The 23,883-nt window shown below is 42.4% G+C and overlaps 1 protein-coding gene across 9 annotated transcripts in view; it reads left to right on the top strand.

The window, feature by feature from the left end:
* myh14 (myosin, heavy chain 14, non-muscle) overlaps nucleotides 1-23,883 on the top strand; it is a 64,975-nt gene that overhangs the window by 23,622 nt on the left and 17,470 nt on the right. For 7 of the 9 annotated variants that reach the window (XM_054783208.1, XM_054783209.1, XM_054783211.1 and 4 more), the window contains 21 exons: nucleotides 1,754-1,846; nucleotides 3,318-3,381; nucleotides 5,018-5,116; nucleotides 5,196-5,339; nucleotides 5,420-5,634; nucleotides 7,305-7,457; nucleotides 7,547-7,720; nucleotides 7,806-7,979; nucleotides 9,458-9,572; nucleotides 9,781-9,849; nucleotides 10,946-11,151; nucleotides 11,250-11,371; nucleotides 14,650-14,719; nucleotides 14,797-14,957; nucleotides 16,107-16,215; nucleotides 18,904-19,035; nucleotides 19,102-19,308; nucleotides 19,386-19,523; nucleotides 19,604-19,727; nucleotides 21,589-21,760; nucleotides 21,849-22,061. In XM_054783208.1, the coding sequence (XP_054639183.1) occupies nucleotides 1,754-1,846; nucleotides 3,318-3,381; nucleotides 5,018-5,116; nucleotides 5,196-5,339; nucleotides 5,420-5,634; nucleotides 7,305-7,457; nucleotides 7,547-7,720; nucleotides 7,806-7,979; nucleotides 9,458-9,572; nucleotides 9,781-9,849; nucleotides 10,946-11,151; nucleotides 11,250-11,371; nucleotides 14,650-14,719; nucleotides 14,797-14,957; nucleotides 16,107-16,215; nucleotides 18,904-19,035; nucleotides 19,102-19,308; nucleotides 19,386-19,523; nucleotides 19,604-19,727; nucleotides 21,589-21,760; nucleotides 21,849-22,061 (2,954 nt within the window). The remainder of the gene's footprint in view (nucleotides 1-1,753; nucleotides 1,847-3,317; nucleotides 3,382-5,017; nucleotides 5,117-5,195; nucleotides 5,340-5,419; nucleotides 5,635-7,304; nucleotides 7,458-7,546; nucleotides 7,721-7,805; nucleotides 7,980-9,457; nucleotides 9,573-9,780; nucleotides 9,850-10,945; nucleotides 11,152-11,249; nucleotides 11,372-14,649; nucleotides 14,720-14,796; nucleotides 14,958-16,106; nucleotides 16,216-18,903; nucleotides 19,036-19,101; nucleotides 19,309-19,385; nucleotides 19,524-19,603; nucleotides 19,728-21,588; nucleotides 21,761-21,848; nucleotides 22,062-23,883) is intronic. The other 2 variants (XM_054783213.1, XM_054783214.1) reach the window with 1 other exon arrangement.

A 23,883-nucleotide genomic window follows, 5' to 3' on the forward strand; every position in this document is an offset into this window, starting at 1 on the left:
TATGACTGTTTTCATACATTAGTACAGGGGTGTCCAAATGTATATCTGTAATAAATTACAATATGGAGCACATGGTCACTTAACTCATTCAATCCCAGCTGTTTTTCAAAAGAAAACCCTTCAGTAGCGGCCATTTTAGACCATTTGGACTGATCTTTCAAGAAAGATTAGACTCGTGTCTTTCATCAGGAAAAAAGTTTGTTCCTACCTTTTTCCGTTCTTTAACAATCAGCAGTAAAGCATAGGTAAATTTCCGGATAAATATCTAAACTATACCAACATGAAAAAGGGGTTGTTTTACATCAAAATAACATTTTATTTACAAATATAACACCATCAACTATTGACATTTTTCACATTTGGAATTAAACTGTGTGCTTGCGCGTGTGTGGGCATGCATTAAAATTTGTAACCTTTTGCACGCTACACTCTTCCACGCTCTCCCACTTCCTCCTTGTTGTGGAGTGTGTTTTTACATGCGGCGCTCTTAATCAAATGCACTTCTGCCACCTTGTGGCCGTTTTTACGGCTTAAAACTGCTCTAAAAGTGACATCTATTAGTGTGCAGTTGCATCATCACCTCTTTTTGCCTCTCGTGCAAAAAAAGTCGTAAAAGATGTGTAAATACATCTTTGGTATTGAATGAGTTAAAGATTTTTTTTTAAGTCATATCAGAGGCAAAACAAAGAAGTTTCAAAATTTGGAAAATTAGGCGGCGAAAAAAGTATGATATTACAAGAATAAAGTCAAAGTATTACTCTAATAAAGTCACAACATGACAAGAAAAATAAAATGTAAATGTTTAAATATTCAAAAGTTAAAACAGAAAAAAGGGGGGGTGGGGAAAACAGCAGAAAAGTGTAATTTAAACAGAGTAAGTTGATAATATTCTGCTTTTTTCAGTTATATCACAAAGCTGAGATGCAGTTTTACATTGAAATTTATTGTAACTTCCTAGCATATCTTACGACATCTCAAAGTGGAAAAGTTGCATCCTTTCATTTTTCACTATGTGGCCCTTGCTGAAATAAGTTTGGAGACCCCTGCATTAAAGCAACCATGTTTCCTGGTTCTGTGGCTGTCTGCTGGTTTATGAGCTTGTATAAAAGATGTGTACATAATATGGAAAGCTTTCAGGAGGGCACAGACCTCTGCCAAGGCTGTACAATCATAATTTGGATCAGTACCTTCATTGACACACGCCCGATCAATTATCCACAGATTTCACGGCAAAATATTTATGAAAAATTCTTCTTCAATGATTAGGTTTTGGTCCTTGGCAGAGGTGAGACCCTTGGTGTGCGTGCTAAGAATTGTGCTGATTGCCTTTTGCACCGTCACTCGCTGCCGCTGCGGCCGCCATCGTTCATTGACGGCAGGCTGGATTGAGCCAACATGGAGTTAAAAGCTGCAGCGGCTGCAACAGAGATTTACTCATTGCGCCTCAACCAACCCCATTGTTCTGATGAGTGTTGAGAAGCATTGTCTTCTGGGAGGGGGGCGGTCCTTGAATGGTGCTTGTGTGCTGCAGCTGCTATTTTGGGCAGTCCTTTTATGTCGCTGCTGTTAAAAAATGGCTCGTGGGTATTTTTAAATCTTTAGATCCGTCGTTACCAGACATGCATATTAAAAAAAATAGCGCTTATTTCATGTTCTTCAGTTGTATTGTGTTGTGTGTGAGGCTAATCTGTGTGTGTGTGTGTGTGTGTGTGTGTGTGTGTGTGTGTGTGCATGTGTGTGTGTGTGTGTCTAGGGAGAGCTGGAGAGACAACTCTTGCAAGCCAACCCCATACTGGAGGCTTTTGGCAACGCAAAAACTGTCAAGAATGACAATTCCTCAAGATTTGTAAGCTCTAAAATGGCATTCAAATGTCCCGTATTACTCTGTAGTATCTGGCAACAGTTAAAAAAAGTGAAGTGAATTATTCAGACAGTTTAAAGGTGCTTTTAGTGAGAAGCCCTACTGGGAACACGTGGGTTTGTGTGTCTGTGGCTTCTCCAAGAAGGGATCTATTGTTTACTTTATCCACTTTTTATGCAGTGTACCTTGCACTTGCAACAACGTAGCGTTAATGAGAGACAGGAGGGCACAAATGTTAGCAATCGGAGTGATCGAAGACAACAGGAGACCCGGCACGGAGGGGTTTGATCCAGTGGTTTACAGTCTTTTAGCCAAAATCAGAACCACGATGTAGCGAGGGACGACTGTGCACGTACTATGAAGTGGCAGTGCGCCAGGCAGGATTGGAAGCGCACATTAAGGGCTTTACGCACACTATAAACCTTGCAATCCTACCTGCACTCGCCGTTTCTGGCGGGGGGGTTTTTTGTCGGGTGTCGGAACAGCTTGCATGGTGTTAATGTCCAAGCAGAAGCTGTAGTAATTCTACATTTGATCAAACTTAAGATTTTGTCAAACAAAACCACAATCGCTGCATAGGACTTCTATCAAAACGTGTCATGGTAGAGTCTAATTCGGGCCGACTTCCTATCATGGGAACTGTAGTTCTTTTAGAGTAAACACAAAATTCGTCTACTGCAGTCTGCAATCTACTTTACATGTGTCTGTACATAACTACACATCAGCATAAATGATTGGTAGTACCAGTAGTGTCCGTCGTTATTTTAACTTTTATCATTGTAGTTTGGCTTCAATTTGTGGGGAAAAAGTTCATGCTTAGGACATGCATGCAAAGCTAATATTGCATTTTTCTGAAACGTGATGTTAAAATATCGTCTTGTTTAGTTCTTCTGAAGCCGACGTCATGCTTCGTCTCGTCTCGTGAGCCGAGTGTGTCGTGGCGCCCCTATGTTGGCTACAGTGCTAACATTGCACTCACATTTTTGACAGCAACAGCAATGCTAGTAGCCTGCTGGCTAAAGAAAAACTAAATGATCAAAACGTACATCTCTCAGGGTGCTTTATTTTAAGATGTGGAGCGAAGCCTGTTTTTTCTTTTTTTTGCCATACTCTGATGAAGTGCTGAGTATATACAAGGGGGGCAGGCTCATCTAGGTAGGGGCGGGTCAGATGCGGTGTCATGTCCATGAGAAATTAGGGTCTTTCCTCCATGATGTCATGAAAACCTGCAAATTCAAAAGCAGCCTCTTTAAAAAGTGCAGCAGACACGCGAGGGAGGTGGTAGGTGTTAAAAAAAGGCTCAAGGGACACATATTACTGTCACATACTGTATATCACATCATTAAAAAGTCATTTCTGTATTATATGGGACATTTGAATTCTGCAGCCATCATCATATTAATTAATTTATATCACTGTGAATTTGCCATAAAATCTAACTCTTCTGTTCCCTCAGGGTAAATTCATCCGCATTAATTTTGACGTGGCGGGATACATCGTTGGTGCCAACATTGAGACCTGTATCCTTCTGTTTTTGATTGCTTTGAAGACCCCTCTCATAGAAAAAGCGCAGCTGAACGACATAATCCCCTCGCTTCTAATTTTGTGTGTTCACTCTTTATCGCAGTTTTTCAAAAATGTATTGATAAATGGTGCTGGCTTGTGGTTGAACACGGCCCATTAACAGTAAAAAAAATAATGCATATTTAAGCAAATATTACAGACTTCTTGCCTGAATTAAGAATGCTCAAACATAGAATTGGCTAAATGAAGTAAAATACAAATGTGAGGCATTCAGAAGACGTATTCAAAGATGCTGTGAGGATATGTAGTAGTCCACACTGGGCTGTAGGTGTCAGTAATGTTGCTGTAACGTTCGCTGAGACAAACAAGCACCAGACCGCCGGAACAACAGGCTTTTATTGCAGATTTGAATGATCTCACAACAGGCACAATTAGGCCTGTCACGAAAACAAATTTTGCTGGTCGATAATTGTGCTATAAATTATCGACGATAATCGATAATTTCAACCTTTTTTTAGACCATATCATACAGTGATGACTCTGTCATGTCACATTTGCGCCACTAGATGGTACTCAAGTGTAGTGTATCTGTGTGAGCCACAGAAGACGCCTACTATATCACGAGCTCGCGCCGCCCGGCGCTATACATCGCTCACTTGGCTGATCAAATGTGCCAACCCCCGGCGCCAACCCCCCGCTCCACAGCGCATCCACACTGGAACTGTGGCATTCGGCTTAGAAACTATCGCTTTTGTGCTTTCGTTCATATTAGCGTTTGCTTGCTAACTGCTAGCTAGCACTCAGTGTATTGAATCACTACGTAGCTAGCCCCCGCCTCCACGTACTGTGGCAAAAACGCTGAATAGCTGACAGGAGGCTCACTCTTTCCCTTAATTTGACTGTACAACCAATGCGCTCAGACACAAGCAGAGTGAACCCTCTTGTCATCCAGCCTGTGTGCTACAGCGAGACGAGGAAATGGAACATGCACGTACATGTCGCACATGTCAATTTATCGACAAAATTATCCACCTCGTTTTTTTCTATCGTTGGATTCATCATTTTATCGATGATCGTGACACGCCTTGGCACAATAATCCCTAATAAAAAACACAAGCTACTGTTGGGACTAAAACTCAACTCTGAACCCCTGATGTCACTTCCTGTCCGCGCCACTGGAACACATTTTCTGCAACACACACGAGAATGAGTCTTATTTATGTCTTAAATGGCTTATTTACTCTTATTATGTCTACTGTATTGGGTGAAAGGAGTGTAAAGGTGACTATAGGGCTTATTTCATGTCGAGAGGGCTCTATTAGTGTTAAAAAGCATATTTAGAAGGTTTTCCATGCTCTAACTACAAAAATATTCTAGCCATCCATCCATCCATCCATTTTCTATACCGCTTCTCCTCTTTAGGGTCGCGGGGACAAAAATATTCCATTTGTAAAAAAAGAATTGTACTTATTCACTTCAGTCAGGTCTGGAACCACTTAACCGCAATAAACGGGGGATCGCTGCACTGCCAATTTAAATTCCATGCAGAGTTTACGGTATTGTCATTTTTACCTTTAGTGACAGAAAACGTCGCAGGTACGGTATGTCTACACCCTTGACTCATAATCTCAGACCTCCTGGAAAAGTCCCGGGCCACCCGTCAGGCCAAAGACGAGCGGACGTTCCACATTTTTTACCAGCTGTTGCACGGAGCCTCCGAAGAAACAAAAAGTGAGCGAGCGGAGGACACGGCAGTAAAGAGTCTCTGCTGCTTGATACTAAATGTCATCCCGTTTCTCCATATCCGTAGAGGACCTGCTCTTGGGGACTGCAGACCAGTACCGCTTTCTCAGCGGGGGTTCTATAAATGTTCCTGGTCAAAGTGATGCTGAGAACTTCGCCCAGACCATGGACTCCATGGCCATAATGGGCTTCAACCCAGACGAGTTGATGTGTAAGCGGATGCAAGGCATTTATTGATTGCACACGTTGGATGTGGATGACCTTCCCTGATTGAGTCTTGATCTTCATCAGCCATGCTGAAGGTGATCTCTGCCGTGCTCCAGTTTGGGAACATTTCCTTCACACAGGAGAAGAACCACGACCAGGCGTCTATGCCCGACAACACGGCGGCCCAGAAACTGTGCCATCTGCTGGGTATCAACGTGCTGGAGTTCACCCGAGCCATCCTCACGCCAAGGATCAAAGTGGGTCGAGAGTATGTGCAGAAGGCCCAAACCAAAGAACAGGTAATACTTCCTCATAACCATATATGGCATAGAGAAAAACATTACCTACAGCATGCTTTCTAAGTCAGTACCAAATATGTCAAATCAAACAATTGAAGCGATGTGGTATTCCATCAATAATGTTGGTATCTTTTTAAAATAAATAATACGTTTTGATAAGGGAAAATAAACTACATGCAGTAAACTGAAGTACTACGATGGAGTATTAGGGTCACATTGAAAAAAAAAAACTTAGAGATTTCGAGGATAAAGTTGTACATTTATGAAAATAAAGTCGTAACTTTATGTAACAGGCATTGCCTGAGACAGCTATTAAAAGGGTGGACTTATGTGACCTTTGGCCTTGGACATGTGTGCTCTATTTTCCCTCTGACACGTATGACACCATCACACCTCATATTAACACTTTATTCTCATTTGACACTTGATTCTCATAATATTAACACTTTTTTCTCTGAAATTTGAGACTTTATTCTGAAATTTACAACTTTTTTCTCTGAAATATTCAACTTTAATCTCATAAATTTACAACTTTTTTCTCATGAAACTTTTATCTGAAATTTATGACTTTATTCTCATAAATTTACGATTTTTTTTCTCTGAAAATTTCCGACTTTATTCTCATAAATTTAGGACTTTTTTTCTCCTAAATGTATGACTTTTTTCATACATTTCTGACTTTTTATTCTGAAATTACCACTTAATTGTCATAACTTTACAAATATTCAGAGATTATTTTTTTTAATCACCCTTTTCCTGTTTGAAAGCGCAAACTGTCCTGAATGAACAATAGGGTTAGCGTTATGCACATTATTGGTCTGTGCGTCTGCTGTGTGAATAGATTTACGCCACATCCCTTACATCGCACTTAATGTTACGCTTTTTTCGCAATATGTTTATAAATCATCATTGTTTTGTGTTTGACTAAGACCTATTAGTACAAAAAAATAAGCATACTTTTGGCCGAATTTTTGGCCTAAATTAAACATTTTCCGGCATAAAAATGGCTAAATGAAGGACGTGTATGTGTTGTATGTAGTATTACACTGGTCCTTAGGTTACAGTAATGTTACATTATGTTACATTGAGGAGACAATAGCAGGAAGTACTAGTGTCCAGAAACCGGAACAACAACAAGAAGGAACTTTTCTGTCTTATTTTAGGTTATATATATATATTGTGTGTGTGTGTGTGTGTGTGTGTGTGTGTGTGTGTATATATATATATATCACACGTATGACACCGTATATATATATATATATATATATATATATATATATATATATATATATATATATATATATAGGGTAATAAGAGTGTAAAGCTGACTATAAGGGTGTTACTTTATGTCTAGAGGGCTCTGATAATTTTACAAACTGTATTTAGACGGTTGTAAACAGGTTTCCTACTCTCTTAACTACAAAAATATTCCATTTATAAATAAGGAATCCTACTTGGTGGAGATACACTGATCACGGTCAGGTCTGGAACCAATTAACTGTGATAAAGGAGGGATTACTTTACAATAATGGCCAGAAAAGTCTCCCATATATGACAGTCAAAATCATCTAATAACTGGTCTGGGCCCACATCCAGACCCTAGTCCTTTCATTTAGGACATTTAGGACCCGTGGGAATGCATCTACAAGTTGATATGTCTCTTGCAATAGGCTGACTTTGCTGTGCAAGCCTTGGCCAAGGCCACGTACGAGCGTCTGTTCAGGTGGCTGGTGCACAGGATCAACAGAGCTCTGGACCGCAGACAACGACAGGGAGCCTCCTTCATCGGCATCCTAGATATCGCTGGATTTGAGATCTTCCAGGTGTGGTGTTTGCCATGTGTGCATGGCTGGATCATTTGTAAACACTTGACAGGAGAAACCCGCTTAAGCTCATCCCCGCTCCTTTGCAGCTGAACTCCTTCGAGCAGCTGTGCATCAACTACACCAACGAGAAGCTGCAGCAGCTCTTCAACCACACCATGTTCATCCTGGAGCAGGAGGAATACCAGCGTGAGGGCATCGAGTGGAACTTTATCGACTTTGGCCTGGACTTGCAGCCCTGCATCGACCTCATTGAAAGACCAGTACGTGCAACACAAAAGGAGGGGATTTACACATATGTGTCTTTGATGCACGCCATCACCCTCTCGGTGTCCTTGTCTGTGGTAGACCCACCCGCCTGGTGTTCTGGCCCTGCTGGATGAAGAGTGCTGGTTCCCCCGAGCCACGGACCGATCCTTCGTAGAAAAGCTGACCGGTGAGCAAGGCAGCCATCCAAAGTTCTTCAAGTCAAAGCAGCCCCGCGGTGAAGCCGACTTCTCCATCATCCACTACGCTGGCAAGGTATTGTGTGTGTGTGTGTACACGCATGTGTCTATATCTTAGCTTGGGCACGACTGGATTGTTTCTTTATAGAATATGATATATAATATTGAGATGCACTAGCGTAAAGCAGTATCTGCTAGGATTCTGTGTGAAGCTGTCGAATGCTTGACCCCCCCGGTACGCACAGACAGAAGCTTGGTGCAAATAAAAGCTTTTAATTAGGCACGAGTAGGTGCAGGTACTCGCAGCTGTGCAGGCAAAAAGGGACGGAGGAAAAAGGCTCTGAAAACACAAACCATGAAGTACACGGAAATTGAAACCAGTAACACGTCTCGGTGATGGTGTGGAGAAGAAGCGAACAAAGGCAATGAACCGGCAAAGTCTGATTGACTCCGCTGGCCTAATAAAGCCACTGATTGTTAATTGTCACCAGCCGTAACTATGCCGTACACCTAGCAGGAAGTACTAAAATAAGAGCACCGAACAGGTACTGCAGTAATGCAATTCCTTAATGTACGGCAGTTGTGTCAAGCACTTAATGCAGTAGTGCAATAATGTCATTGTTTAATGTATTAGTGCAGTAATGCCATTATTTAATGTATTAGTGCAGTAATGTCATTGTTTAATGAATTAGTGCAGTAATGTCATTGTTTAATGTAGTAGTGCAGTAATGCCATTATTTAATGTATTAGTGCAGTAATGCCATTGTTTAATGTATTAGTGCAGTAATGTTATTGTTTAATCAATTAGTGCAGTAATGCCATTGTTTAATGTAGTAGTGCAGTAATGTCATTGTTTAATGAATTAGTGCAGTAATGTCATTGTTTAATGTATTAGTGCAGTAATGCCATTGTTTAATGTAGTAGTGCAGTAATGCCATTATTTAATGCAGTAGTGCAGTAATGTCATTGTTTAATGTATTAGTGCAGTAATGCCATTGTTTAATGTATTAGTGCAGTAATGTTATTGTTTAATCAATTAGTGCAGTAATGCCATTGTTTAATGTATTAGTGCAGTAATGTTATTGTTTAATCAATTAGTGCAGTAATGTCATTGTTTAATGAATTAGTGCAGTAATGTCATTGTTTAATGTATTAGTGCAGTAATGCCATTGTTTAATGTAGTAGTGCAGTAATGCCATTGTTTAATGAATTAGTGCAGTAATGCCATTGTTTAATGTAGTAGTGCAGTAATGTCAGTGCAGTAGTGTCCAGCAATAGTGCCGCTCTTATGGCTACCTTTGTTTAATTATTAGTGCAGTAGTAGTGTCAAGCAATAATGCACTCTCATTGCTGTCTTTCTTTAAAGTATTAGTGCAGTAATGTAATTGTTTAATGTGGCAGTGTAGCAAAGTCATTTTTTAATGTAGTAGTGCAATAATGTCAAGCAATCGTGCCGCTGTCATTGCTGTCTTTCTTTTAATATGTTCTGTTGTACAAAGCTGGCAAGGTAGTAGACTGATACAATGTCTCACCTGTTCCATTGTGTGCCATCAGGTTGACTACAAGGCCGATGACTGGTTGGTAAAAAACATGGACCCTCTGAACGACAACGTGGCGTCACTTCTCCATCAGTCATCCGATCATTTTGTGTCCGAGCTGTGGAAGGAGGGTAAGACTTGAAAGCTTTGCATGCCTTCACTGGAAGTGAAGTGATATCACCAATCACATGGCTGCCAAATGTAATCACTGAAGCTCGACTGACTATTTTCTCTCTCTGTGTTTTTTATCATGCACATGTCTTATCCTCTGCCTGTCTTCCTTCATTTTCCTCTACTCTATCCTCTACTTCCTCCTTGCTCGCCTTCATCCTGCATCAGATATTCAAACTCTACCTCGTGTCTACTTCTTTGACTCCTACACCACAGTGCAGGCAAATGGCTCGGACAGTAGGTTCCTCTGCACCTTTGTGTGCACATGTGTGTCCTGCATGCATCCTGCCGTCCCTTTAACACATTATAGCTGTCTTGTTTCTGTCTTTGCTTTGGTAATACTGGACTTTCTTATGTAGTAGTGCAGTAGTGTCAAGCAATAGTGCTGTTCTTGTTGTTTTTCTTTAATGTAATCAGTACAGTCGTGTCATTCCTCATTATATTAGCACTTGAATAGTGCGGGAAAGTCAAGCAATAGTCACTCTAATTGCTGTCTTTATTTCATATATTAGTGCAGTAGTGTCAAGCAATATTTTTGCTGTCATTGCTGCCTTACTTTAATGTTACAGTGCAGTAGTGCCACTCTAATTGCTATTTTCTTTAATGTAATAGTGCTGCACGTATGTCAAGCAGTAGTGCCCCTCTAGTAAGCTGTCTTTGTTTAATGTCTGTGCAGTCGTGTCAAGCAACTGTGCCACTCTAAGTGATGTCTTTCTTTAATGTTATAAAGTGCATTGGTGGCACTGTTGTATGTAATAATGCAGCCACTCTCATTGCTGTCTTTAATGCTGTAGTGCAGTAGTGTGAAAACGGTAATATAGTTATGTCAAGCAATTGTACCCCTCTTGTAGCTCTCTTTATTTAATGTAATAGTGCAAGAGTGTCAAGCAAAGGTGCCACTTTCATTGCTGTCTTTTTAACATTCTAGTGCAGTCGTGTCATTATTTAATGCAATAGTGCAATAGTGCAGTAGTGCCGCTCTGCATGCTGCTTTTAGTAGCAGAGCGATGTGCCTGTGTTACAATATCAGCATGCTCGCCGAAAATCAGACATTCAGGATCACAGCTTTTATAGATTTGGATGGCGTTCCATGCAATCCAACCACATAAAGGCAGGAATGTGAACCTGAATGAGCTCCAGAGATGCAAATATTGACTTATTAACTAACATTCAAATAATAAACAGGCTTAACTGAAAATATTAACATCTTGTTATAGCTGCAAATTACAGTGGCTGCAAGGCAATATTTCTGCATCTCGAATACTGATAATCTCTTTACACGCAGCCTTGATAGCATAAACGTCTTAATTACATTGTCTTGCCTTTCCTTCAGTGGACCGCATCATCTGTCTGGACCAGGTGTCCACAGGGGAGAACAGTGGACAGGTCTCGTTCGGAGGATCGGGGCTGAAAACCAAGAAGGGAATGTTCAGGACGGTTGGGCAGCTCTACAAAGAGTCCCTCGCCAAGCTCATGACCACGCTGAAGAACACCAATCCTAACTTCCTGCGCTGTATCATTCCCAACCACGAGAAGCGGGTGAGAGACGGAAGGGTTGACACAAGGGATTATCAGATATAAAGCAAAGTGGAACTGGAATGACCAAACCAAGGTCTAATTTTCTAAATCTCCTTTAGGCTGGCAAGCTGGACCCTCAACTGGTTTTGGACCAGCTGAGGTGTAATGGGGTCCTTGAAGGGATTCGTATCTGTCGACAAGGCTTCCCGAACCGCATCCCATTCCAGGAGTTTAGACAGAGGTGAGCATGACCATGTCGAACCTTTTGTGACAGCTCACATATCTAAACAACTATACCAACATAAACAACACAAAAAAGGGGTTGTTTTACATCAAAATAACAATTTATTTACAAATATAACACCATCAACTATTGCGTGTGCACGTGTGCATGCATGTGTGCATGCATTCAAATTTCCCTACAATGCGTAACCTTCTGCGCGATACAACTCCTCCACGCTCTCCCACGTCCTCCTTCCTGTCATGTGTGATTCTTCCATTCACATGATCCCTGCTGAGCTCTTATCAAATGCACTCCTGCCACCTTGTGGCCATTTTTATGGCTTAAAATTGCTCTGAAGTGAAATGCATTAGTTTAGAGTTTTTGCCTCGCGCCAAAAATACGTAAAAGACGTATAAATACGTTGTTGGGATCGGGCGTTCGCGTTTCTAAAAACATCTTTGGTATTGAATGAGTTAAGAAATACTGCAAAGTGAAAGAATCAGCTCCAGTTTGAAAGTGTCCCCATCATAACGTCTGTATTTAATGACTGATCCTGGTGGGTCAGCCATCTTAGTGCTTTTAGACCTGACTGCTGCCTTCGACACAGTGGACCATACTATTCTTCTATCTCGCTTGGAAAACTGTGTGGGTGTCGGGGGGGCTACCCTTGAGTGGTTTAGGTCTTACTTGTCAGGGAGATGCCTTACTGTGGGACTTGGTGACTCCACCTCGTCATTGTAACAAAAGAAATGCTGTATCGTAAAATAAAAATACAACCAAAATAAAGCAAAACTACTCACCCTTTTGAAGACAACTAACAGACAGGTAATGGGAGGGAAGAACTGCAAAGCATTTGCAGTGCGATACTGTTATCTAGTGGTGTTTTATAGGAACTGCTGTAAGCCAGGTTTGACCTTTTTCCATACAGAACAATCCAAGGTTTGGGGGGTGCATATTGATATTCTTGTAAAACAGGCTGAAACCAATCCATGTTGATTTGATAAGATGTTAAATACAGTAATCCCTCCCCGCTTCCAATTTTGCAGCTTCCTCTACCACGTTTTTAAAAAAATACATGAATAAATCATGTTTTGCTCATTCATTCGTTTTCTGTGCCGCGTGTCCTCACTAGCGTCGTGGGGGTACGCTGGAGATTTTGATGAGGGACTGGCTGCCAGCCCATCGCAGGGCACATACTGTATATACAAACAACCATTCACACTCGGATTCATACCTGTGGAACACATTTACAGCAACACACACAAGCATGAGTCTTATTTAGGTCTAATTTTCTCGTATAATGTTTACTATATTGGGTAATAGGAGTGTAACGGTGACTTATACTGCATTTAAACACCTTTTCTTTGCTCTAAATACGAAAGTATTCCATTTAAAAATAAGGAACCCTGCTTTGCGGAAATTCACTTATCACAGTCGAGTCTGGAACCAATTATCCGTGATAAACAGGATTTGGGTATATTTAAGGACTAAACAGCCTGCATGTCAGCTTTGTAATGTAGGTGACAAAGTCTGGTATTATTTTATTTGTATTAACATTTACATTGTTACATTATGCCTTTTGCTGTTTGTGTGTTGTTGTTTTTTTTGTTTTCAAGTTTCATATGCTGCAGGCCAATCAATAAAAAAAGAAGCTGCAGGCCACAAACGTGCTGCGGTTTGGACACCCCGTTATAAACAGTAAAGCTTTGTATTTAGTGAGCTGTCGTCAGGCAGTCGATATGTGGAGCTGGCATGGTAGACAATGTCATCATCTAATTTGCACAACTGGTTGAAAAATTGCAGAAAAACTCCCGACCGGAGTGGAGAGTTTGAGCCCTAACTCTAACCCTGAGCTTACTTTTTTATTTATAAAAATAATAAATTGAAACAAATATGCTACACTGTTGTTAAACCCAATGTAACAGAAGATGGAGTTATTGATTTACGGGTGTTGGTTTCATTTTGCGCAACATGACGTGTCCTGGGTTCCATGTAAGTGTGCACTGATAGTACAGATAATACACGCCGTTGCACGTATTGTCGTGTCGAGGGAAGTTGCCACTGGAGTCGCCAGCATGCCAGAGCTGCACTTTGTAAATAAGATGTTATGGTAGTTCATTGCTGTTAAATAAACCGTTGTCAAGCTAGTTGTTGTCGTCACAACATTGATGAACAGGTGCATTTTATCAAGTTAGCTGCGGTAAGTGCATATGGGGTTATGATGCCTCCTACTGTACACAGTAACGACGGCTACACAAACATTCTCACTGTAACGTGTTTGTGAGTGAGAGTGTACAGGTTGTTTTAAAGGTAGCGCCAAATCTGTCTGTGGAGGCCCAAATATATTTGTGGCGGGCTGTCGCATATAAATGAATGAATGTGTGGGAAACGTACTATACTTTTTGGACTATAGGTTGCACTTTTTTTCCATGGTTGGCTGGTCCTGCGACATGTACTCTGGAGCGAGTTATGTTTTGTTTGTTTTTATTCACACTGACAGCCACGAGAGGGCGCTCGAGGCTTGTGTGCCAGTATCTGCTACTCCTATCACTCCTGTACCACAGAAAATGTACACCGTAAACATCAACTTGAAAGACAGAACACAAATGCTCCCAGAAAGCAAATCATATCCTGCAGATTACAAGCTGCAAGTAAACTAGCTATGTTAACGTTGTTTAGGCTGTAGTTATCTGAATAACTGTTAATATGTTACGTTAACATACCACATATTTCGCCTGTTTTTCTCCATTTTATTGTTATTACTATAACTTGCCTTTCAAGATGAAATGTCTGTTCTTGGTCTCTGATTTTATAAAATAAATTTACCCCCAAAAATGCGACTTATGTCCAGTGCAACTTAGATGTTTTTTTCCTCTTCAATGTGCATTTTTGGCTGGTGTGACTTACACTCCGTAGTGACTTATAGTCCGGAAAATAAGGTAAGGTGATTGCTTTAAAGGTAGCTCCAAATCTGTCTGTGGCGGTCCAAATGTATTTGTGGCGGGCTGCCACATATAAATGAATGTATGGGAAAGTCATTACCAAGCAGCCAGGCCCCTCCCTATGTCGTGTTTCCTGTTTGATCGTCAGCATCGCACTTTTGTTCAACCCTATGGTGGCGGCATCACAAAAGCACAAAAAAATCACAGAAGAAACAACAGACTGGGTTGTACTCCAAGTTCGAGGGCTTTTCCAGATTTGGAGATGTCATTGTAATTGCTATTTGTATATAAACAAGCCCTCTCACACACACATGCTATTGCTCAGTCACACACTAACTCAAATATGTCCCGCAGATATGAGATTCTGACTCCCAACGCTATTCCTCGCACCTTCATGGACGGCAAACAAGCGTCAGAGCTCATGGTGAGTTCCTTTGAGTGTGCCAGATGCGTTTGTTTTAGCGCAAGCACTGATGGTGAAGCCTTCTTTCTCCTGCTTAGATCAAAGCGTTGGAGCTGGATCCCAACCTGTTCCGGGTGGGTCAGAGTAAAGTGTTCTTCAGAGCCGGCGTACTGGCTCACCTGGAGGAGGAGAGAGACTTGAAGATCACAGACACCATCATACGCTTCCAAAGTGCGGCCAGAGGCTACCTGGCACGCAAGTAAGACAAACAAAATAGCAAAGTGTGAACAGTAGCACAGATTTCTCCAACTGTTTTAGATATGTCAACTTGGCATTAGCGAGGCCAATCAGGAGCAAACGCCTGATGGATCCTAGATTGTGAATATTCAAAAGCTTTTTAATACCACATAGTAGAACATGGTGACAGGAATTTGGCTCAGCTTTAGGAACGCTGCGAATGACGGGAATAATGAAGCATGCAGGTTAATTACAGATGATCCAACTGGAAATGTCAGTCGACAGTCATGTGTAAGAATGTGTGAACAAGGAAGTTGTGACGAGCGCGATCGCTGTTGGGCTGATGGGTTGCCAAAACAGAGCCAGACAACAAAAAAAGCACAAGGAGAACCTCCGAGTCCACAGTTCCCGTCCAGAAAAGGGTGGAGTCGGGAGTGAGACCCTGCCCCAAATGGAGGAGTTTAAGTACCTCAGGGTCTTGTTCACGAGTGAGGGAAGGATGGAATGCGACATGGACATGCGGGTTGGTGCGGCGTCAGCAGTGATGCGGACTCTGCGTCGGTCCGTTGTGGTGAAGAGGGAGCTGAGTCGAAAGGCAAAGCTCTGAATTTACCATTAACCTATGGTCATGAGCTTTGTGTAGTGACCGAAAGGACAAGAACGGCGGGTGCAAGCAGTCGAAATGAGTTTCCTCCATAGGGTGGCTGGGCTGTCCCTTCAAGATAAGGTGAGAAGCACTGTCATTCAGGAGAAAGTCAGAGTAGAACTGCTGCTGCTCCACATTGAGAAGAGCCAGATGATGTGGCTCGGGCATCTGGTCAGGCTGCCTCCCGGCCGCCTCCTGGGGAGGCAGCACGTCAGGGCACATCCGACCGGTAGGAGGCCTCAGGGAAGACCCAGGACACGTTGGAGAGACTACTGTATGTCTCTCAACTTGCCTGAGAACGCCTCAGGATCCGCCGGGAGGGGGAGCTGGACAAAGCAGCCGGGGAGAGGGAAGTCTGGGCTTCCCTGCTTAGGCTGCCCCCGCGACCCGACTTCAGATAAGCAGGAGAAGATGGATGGATGGATGGATGGATGGATGGATGGATGGATGGATGGATGGATGGATGGAGAAAACAACAGTCTTCACCTTTTCATTTGCTGATGTGTCATTTTACATTCCTCTCAGGGCCTTCATGAAGAAGCAGCAGCAGCTGAGTGCTCTCAGGGTGATGCAGAGGAACTGTGCCGCCTACCTCAAACTCAGGAACTGGCAATGGTGGAGGCTTTTCACAAAGGTAGACTTCCACTCAGAGCAATATAGAAGGCCTTCCGTCTACATAAAATGACCACCGAAGTCTCTCACCCTGTACACAGCACACGTGAAGGACATATGTAATGCAGTAATTAAAAGATGAAATACAAGAATTATATGAAACGGTAATAAACTTCTTACTTCTAAGGGCGGGAGGGACAGGCTTATTGGGAGGAGGACGTCTCAATAATGAGACCACTGTCCATTCCGTAGGAGCAGACCCTGTCACATGTTCAAGGATCCCATCTTTGTCCTTCATGATGGTTCCAGCATTTTCACTTGGCACTTTCCTTTTCTTTGACGCACTGCATTCAAGAGTGCCTCAAAAAAGTAAAATAAAAATAACAACAACGCGGGACTATGTATTCTTCCGCCACGTGCACATAACTGGTAGTTTTTCTGTTTCTACAGTATTAATAATTTACGCGTATCCACGAAATCTCACAACACGAGGACTGCCCCATTGCATGTGGTCATTAAAATACAGCTAAAAAAATCTTTTACCATGTTCCGTGTTACAAAAACACATTTCTGTTATCTTTAGGGTGTGCAGATATTGATTTCGGATTTCGGCTCGATATCAACCAAAAAACAGTATCGGTGTTTTGACTCGGGGGAACATAACATATTGAACTCATTCATCCCAGACGGTTTTCAAAAGACAACCCCTTCATAGCGGCCATTTTAGACCATTTTGACTGATCTTTCAAGGCACACAGAATTCCACACACTAGTCTTGTTTGTTAAAGAAAGAGCTTAAAAAAAACATGACACAGCAACGTAATAGGTAGTAACAACAGGAAAGACAGACGAGTAATGTAGAATAACTGACAACTATGTGAGTTCTAATGGGCGCCACACACTGGAGGCGACATCGCCTCAACTCCATTTATTTTCAATGGAAGCTGCGCGATAGGGCGATTATCGCGTGTCACCGTCCAGCCGAGCGACACGCCAAATTCGTGCGTGTGAAAGTTTGTGCTCGTGCGTGTCATGCAATGTGATCGCAGAAAGTTGAAAAATGTTCAACTTTTCATGGCTGTCGCCCGGATGAGGACCAACCAGCGGGTTGTCAACCAATGAGCGGACAGGATGCTAATCAGTACGCTATACTTGCCGTGTCAGATTTCCTGGAGCTATTTGACATTTCAGCTCAACAAAAAAAAAAAAAGAGGTATAAAGAAAAATGCAGCGACTTGGGAACTCATTGGCGCCAGAGTAAACATATCTGGTAAGTTTACATTCATTTACATTAATTTATTTACAAATGTAACACCATGAACTATTTACAATTTTCACGTTTGGAACTAAACTGGCACGCACGTGCATGCGTTAAATACCTACAATGTAACCTTCTGCATGCTACACCCCTCCACGCTCTTCCCCTTTCTCCTCACTGTCGAGTGTGATTTTACATGCAAAAGATCCATGCCGACTCTTATCAAATGCACTTCTGCCACCTTGTGGCCGTTCTCATGGCTTAAAACTGCTCTAAAGGTCACAGCCATTAGTGTGCAATTGCAACATCTTTTTGGTACAAGTTCCCGTTTACACTAAAACTGGACTCATACCACAATCTAGGAGCGGAACGCGTTCATAAATCTCGGACCACCTGTATGTTTATTGCTTTATTGTTGTTTTCACCTCACACACAGTGGAGAGCTGATCCAGACGTTGGGCCTCATTCACGAACATCTTCTTAAAAGTCTTCTTAAGAAGTGTACTTAAGAAGGCGCGAGTTGGAAACTGCGCCACATTCACATTCACATTCACATTCGTTATCTGGGGGTGCTACGTGCGCAATAGACACACCACGTTTCATTGCGATGTTATTCTGATGATCCTGAACACCTGCAAGAACAGAGAGGGAAGCCTGAAGCCTGAAGCGGGACATCAAATATTGGTGGCTTTCATCAAATAAATCTAATGGTCCCTTTACATTCTCTCTCTGCGCAGCGCACGTCCAGCCAGACTTTTTTTTTTGATGAATTGGGATTTGAATATATATTTATCCATGGAGTATATTTTAGTTGTTTTGATGATAAATAATTGTTGGGATATTTTATTTGCACTACATTTTTTGGGATCAGGTTGCAAAATCCATCATGAGGGCGATTGCGCATTGAAAGTGCAAGCTTTGCTTGTGCGTAAGAGTCCTCCTGAGCGTTCGTAGAATTTGATCTTAGATCTAAGAACTGTGAGTTAAGAACACGGGGCCTCATTCATGAAACGTTCTTACGCACAAATGTGTTCTTAAAGCCTTCTTACGAAGATTTTTGGCATTCACGAAACTATCCCTACTTAAGAACGTGTCGTGAATGTGGCGCAGTTTCCAACCCGCGCCTTCTTAAGTACACTTCTTAAGAAGACTTTTAAGAAGATGTTCGTGAATGAGGCCCACGTTTCGTGAATGCCAAAAATCTTCGTAAGAAGGCTTTAAGAACACATTTGTGCGTAAGAACGTTTCGTGAATGAGGCCCATTGTCATGTTCCACCTGTCCTGCGCTCTTATTTTGGAATACTGCACTTCCTGCTGTGGGTAGGATGCAACCGCGTTACCCCAGTGGAACTGTGTGCAGCTGTGTGCAATTGCAATTAGTTGTGTTCATCAGTCCGGGGTCGTCACATGGACTCCAACCTGGCCTGACTGTTGCTGTCTTGGTCCTCGCAGGTGAAGCCGCTCCTGCAGGTGACCCGGCAGGACGAGGAGATTCAGGTCAGGGAGTCGGAGCTGCTGAAGGCCAAGGAGAAACTCTCCCGAGTGGAGCAGGACTTCACCGAGCTGGACAAGAAACACACTCAGGTGAGCAAACGTCTTCTTTTCTGTTGCCCTCTCTTCAATCCCTTTCTACCCTCCTCCACCTTCTAGCTGATGGAGGAGAAGGCGGTGCTGGCCGACCAGCTGCAGGCAGAGGCAGAGCTGTTTGCAGAGGCGGAGGAGATGAGGTCCAGGCTGGCCAGCCGCAAACAAGAGCTGGAGGACGTGCTCACCGAACTGGAGAGTCGCTTAGAGGAGGAGGAAGAGAGAGGAGCGCAGCTGACTAACGAGAAGAAGAAGATGCAGCAGAATATTCAGGTTTGAAGATTCTGTAGACGCCAATGACTCATCAGAGAGAAGAGCCTCATGTTCTTATCCTGTTTCTCTCCTCCCAGGACCTGGAGGAGCAGCTGGAGGAGGAGGAAAGTGCCAGACAGCGCCTCCTGCTGGAGAAGGTCTCCCTGGAGACCAAAGTGAAAAGTCTGGAGAGTGACCATCTGACCGCAGTGGAGCAACGAGATCGCCTCAGCAAGGTTGGTGGTGTCTGGTGGAAGAAACTAATTGACCACGAAGACACTTTCCTAATCCTTCTCAATTGCCCCCTGCTGAGCAGGAGAAAAAACAGCTGGAGGAGCGTCTGAGCGAGTTGACCGACCAACTGACCGAGGAAGAGGAGAAACGCAAAAGTCTGAACAAACTCAAGAACAAACAAGACGCCGTCATCGCTGACCTAGAAGGTTAAAAGAAAAGAAACTAATATATAAAAAAATGGAACCCGTTTATGTTGACGCACCTCAGGCTGGCTACCTGATTACCATAAGCAGCTGCGCACATAAACGGACCCATTTTTCTTACAAATCATCCGTTTGGCTCTCATGTCGACAAAAGTGACATGTTTGTCAACGTCGACTTTAGCCAAATGGTTCTCTTATTTTCTGTCATGCCTCCCGCGGGGGACTGAAATGAAACTGAAGCCAGCGAAATGCAACAAAATGGGAGCAGTGGAGCATATAAACATATTTAAAGAAAGAGTGCACTTTTTTTTCAATTTTGCCTATCATCCACAATCCTTATGTGAGGCATGAACACTCGGGTACTCGGGTCTCCGGGTACTCCGGTTTCCTCCCACATTCCAAAAACATGCATGTTAGCTTCATTGGTGGCTCTAAATTGTCCATAGGTATGAATGTGAGTGTGAATGGTTGTTTGTCTATATGTGCCCTGCCATTGGCTGGCCACCAGTCCAGGGTGTACCTGAAGTCACCTGGGATAGGCTCCAGCATGCCCCCGCGACCCTAATGAGGAGAAGCGGTAAATGGATGGATGGATGGGTGTATAAGTTGCTCGTGTGTACGTCATAAAATGACATATTATGGAGCGCATGAGTCCATGAGGACCAGGCAGCTCTTTATTTGTCAGGAGCCAATCATGAGCTTTGAAAAAACTCACGAGCTTGCCAACCTATTGGAAATTGCAGGAGGTCATTACTCAATATAACAGTCTGCCTCATGGTGTCATCTTATAAACAACATTAAAGTCATCACGCAGCAACTTGACACTCAAAAGCTACCTAGGAAATACACATGTACCAATACAAGTTTAAAATAACTACCCATAATGCATTACTGCCAAAAAAGCAGTTAATTGGAGGACACGCAACATACAAAATAGTGATGTTGATATTGGCATAAAAATATCGTTAGACATAATTTCTTCCCTATAATGAAAACCGATTTTAAAAAACTGCTGTATACAGTATAGGCCTATGGGCTTCCATACTGGCATCCATTGCGGCCACTATGTGGGAATACTTTGTCACATCTTGTGTTATTCCTCGTAGTCGGAACTGGGCTTTGATGTGTTGCTGGCGCAGGTAGCGCCGACGTTAGCCAACTCATGCAGTGGCACCGGTTCCTCCTCGTTGTTGTCACTAGTCAACATTTTTACCCACGTCCAGGGTCACCAAATGTGGAGATACAATTCACAACGAGACGGGGGTCGAGTAGCTCTTGCGCAACAGCTAAGTGGCTACAACAACCTCATGACCCGGAAATGGAAGTGCACTTGGTGCACCAACAACTGGTCACCACAATGTGTTAATTCCACCACAGGGGATATGTGATGTTACACATATCGGTTTCGGTTGATATCGGAAATTGAGAGTTGCACAATATCGGCACATTTGATATTAGCAAAAAAAAAGCCAATATCGGACATCCCTAATAGAAAATGGTGAATGGTGCTGCCTCAGTCCACCACCTGTGCTGTGTGATGAATTTAGTGTTCTCAGTAAGATGACACAGCGAGTCAGACTGTTGTGTATTTAAACAATTAGTTGTCATTCTGAAGTAAAGGATATGACATGAGATTAGCATTTAGCCATAGATTTGCCACACCGCTGCAGGGTTCAAAATTTAACAAAAAAGTAGCGGGTAATACACCGGAATTTACGATATATATTTACATTGTTTTTACATTCACTTCTGCAGGCACATTTTTTTTAATCCTCTGGCATGGCTCGATTTTCATGCAATATGAAAATCCATTTTATGTCATAGCATGACGTGTGTGTGCACATATTGCCTCCACACTGTTCAGATCGCCTCAAGCGTGAGGAGCAGGGCCGGCTGGAGCAGGAGAAGTGGAAGAGGAAGATGGAGACGGAGGCCATGGAGGCACAAGAGCAGCTGTCGGACCTCGGCATGATGTCGGGCGAGCTGAGGGGGAGTCTGACCCAGAAGGAGAAAGAAATAACCACCATGCAGGGCCGGTGAGACACAATAAAACATGCCAGGAGTAAACCATTGCGCCTTTATGGATCATCATTCACTTGATGGTATGGGATTCTCCGATGACAGGCTGGAGGAGGAGGGCACACGCCGCGCGGAAGCTCAGAGGGCGCTGAGGGAGGCCATGTCTCAAGTGTCGGAGCTGAAGGAGGAAGTGGAGAACGAGCGAGGGATGAGAGAGAGGGCGGAGAAACAGAAGCGAGACATGGGAGAGGAGCTGGAGGCTTTGAGGACTGAGCTGGAGGACACCCTTGACACCACAGCTGCTCAGCAGGAGCTCAGGTATACGGATAAAGCGGCAGTAGTCCCACAGTCCATACAGACGTACTGTAATATTCTGCACGCAATGGAAAATGCATACATTTCTGCAAATGTTGCCCAAAAGAAAAGTAGGTGTTTGCATATGTGCAGGCTGTAAGACTGTAAATACGGTTGTACCGTGGAACCTGTTTCACTCATTAACCGCTTATGTCAAGGTGAGTCAGCCAACCCGAGGCGTGCTTGTCAGGAGCCAATCATGAGCTTTGAAAAAACTCACGAGCTTGCCAACCCATTGGAAATTGCAGGAGGTCATAGTCAGTATAACAGTCTGCCTCACGGTGTCATCTTACAAACAACATTAAAGTCATCACGCAGCAACTTAACACTCAAAAGCTACCTTGGAAATAGGTGTCAGCCAACACGAGACTTTAGTGAGTTCCACTGTCATATGTTGCGTTCCAGTTTGTGCAGCCGGTGGTATAATATACTGTAGATCCTGCACTGCACAATGACCCAGTGGTTAGCATGCCGGCCTCACAGTCAGGTGACCTAGGGTTCCAATCACATTGGAACATCTCTGTGTGAAGTTGGCATGTTTTCTTCAGGTACTCTGCCTTTTGTGACGACTTGTCTGTTTGGGTCAATACAGTCATTTGGAAATACTGCAGGGTTCGGGAACCTTTTTGGCTAAGAGAGCAATGAAAGCCACATACAGTATTTTAAAATGTATTTCCATGAGAGCCATATCATATTTTTTTTTAACAGTGAATACAACTCAGTGTACATTTTTAAGCAAGACCAACAGTTTTAGAATATAATAATTCTCTGGAAAAAAATTTATTTCCATGAGAGCCATATGCTATTTTTTAACAGTGAATACAACTAAAGGTGTACATTTTTAAGCAAGAACAACTGTTTTAAAATATAATAAGTCTCTGAATTGGATGGATTAACACTCGAACTCCCAAGGCAGTCATTTTGACTGTTTTCAAAATTTGCAATGTCATAACTTAGTTTAAAAAAAACCTATGTACCCATAGGACCCTGACTTTTCCTAAATGTGTGTATATTTTATTCTAACATTGTTTTATCATTAAAATTTCAAAACACAGAAGAGTTCTGAGTGTTACTACCTCGAATGACCATAGCAGTCAAATTGACTGAAAGAAGGTGACAGCTATGGAGGCTTTAGCCTTGCTTCAGCGAAAATGGTTACAGTTCGAGTTTGCATGTGTAATTGCAGAGAAGTTATGTTGTGTCAATTCAATCAAACCCTCCATCACTATAGTTTTCATTTAGTGTCCTGATGTGTTTTTTTAGCTATTCCACCAATTTATTTTTAGATCTTTTTAATGATAATCCAAATTATATACAAAGAGTCAAAATGACTGCTATGGTCATTCTAGTAGTTGCAGAATTCTGGTAGACTGAGTGTTAAAATGCATTAGAAAGTTTTATATTTTGAATGTTATTTTTAACTGTGTGATTTCTGTCATGTTTTACTTTAATGAAAAAAATAGCTATTTCTTTTTGTAATATTATGACTTTATTCCCACAATATTTTAGCTTTATTCCGATAGTATTATAACTTTTTCCCCAACCTAATATTCCAAAAATTGCAACTTAATTTTGTTTTATATATATAAAAAAAAAAAAATTGCATTATTTTTCCTAATAATTGCGGGGGGGGGGGGGGGGTTCTTTAATATTTTGGACTTTCCACTTGTGAAATTTGTGAAATTACAGCAATTTTTTCCATTTCTGCTGTTTTTTTAAAATTATTTGCCAAATATTTCTTGTAAACTTTTTTGTATTCCTTTATATTTTGACTCTTTTTCCACAA

The sequence above is a fragment of the Dunckerocampus dactyliophorus genome, chromosome 7 (genome assembly GCF_027744805.1).
Source record: "Dunckerocampus dactyliophorus isolate RoL2022-P2 chromosome 7, RoL_Ddac_1.1, whole genome shotgun sequence".
Classification (NCBI taxonomy): domain Eukaryota; kingdom Metazoa; phylum Chordata; class Actinopteri; order Syngnathiformes; family Syngnathidae; genus Dunckerocampus; species Dunckerocampus dactyliophorus.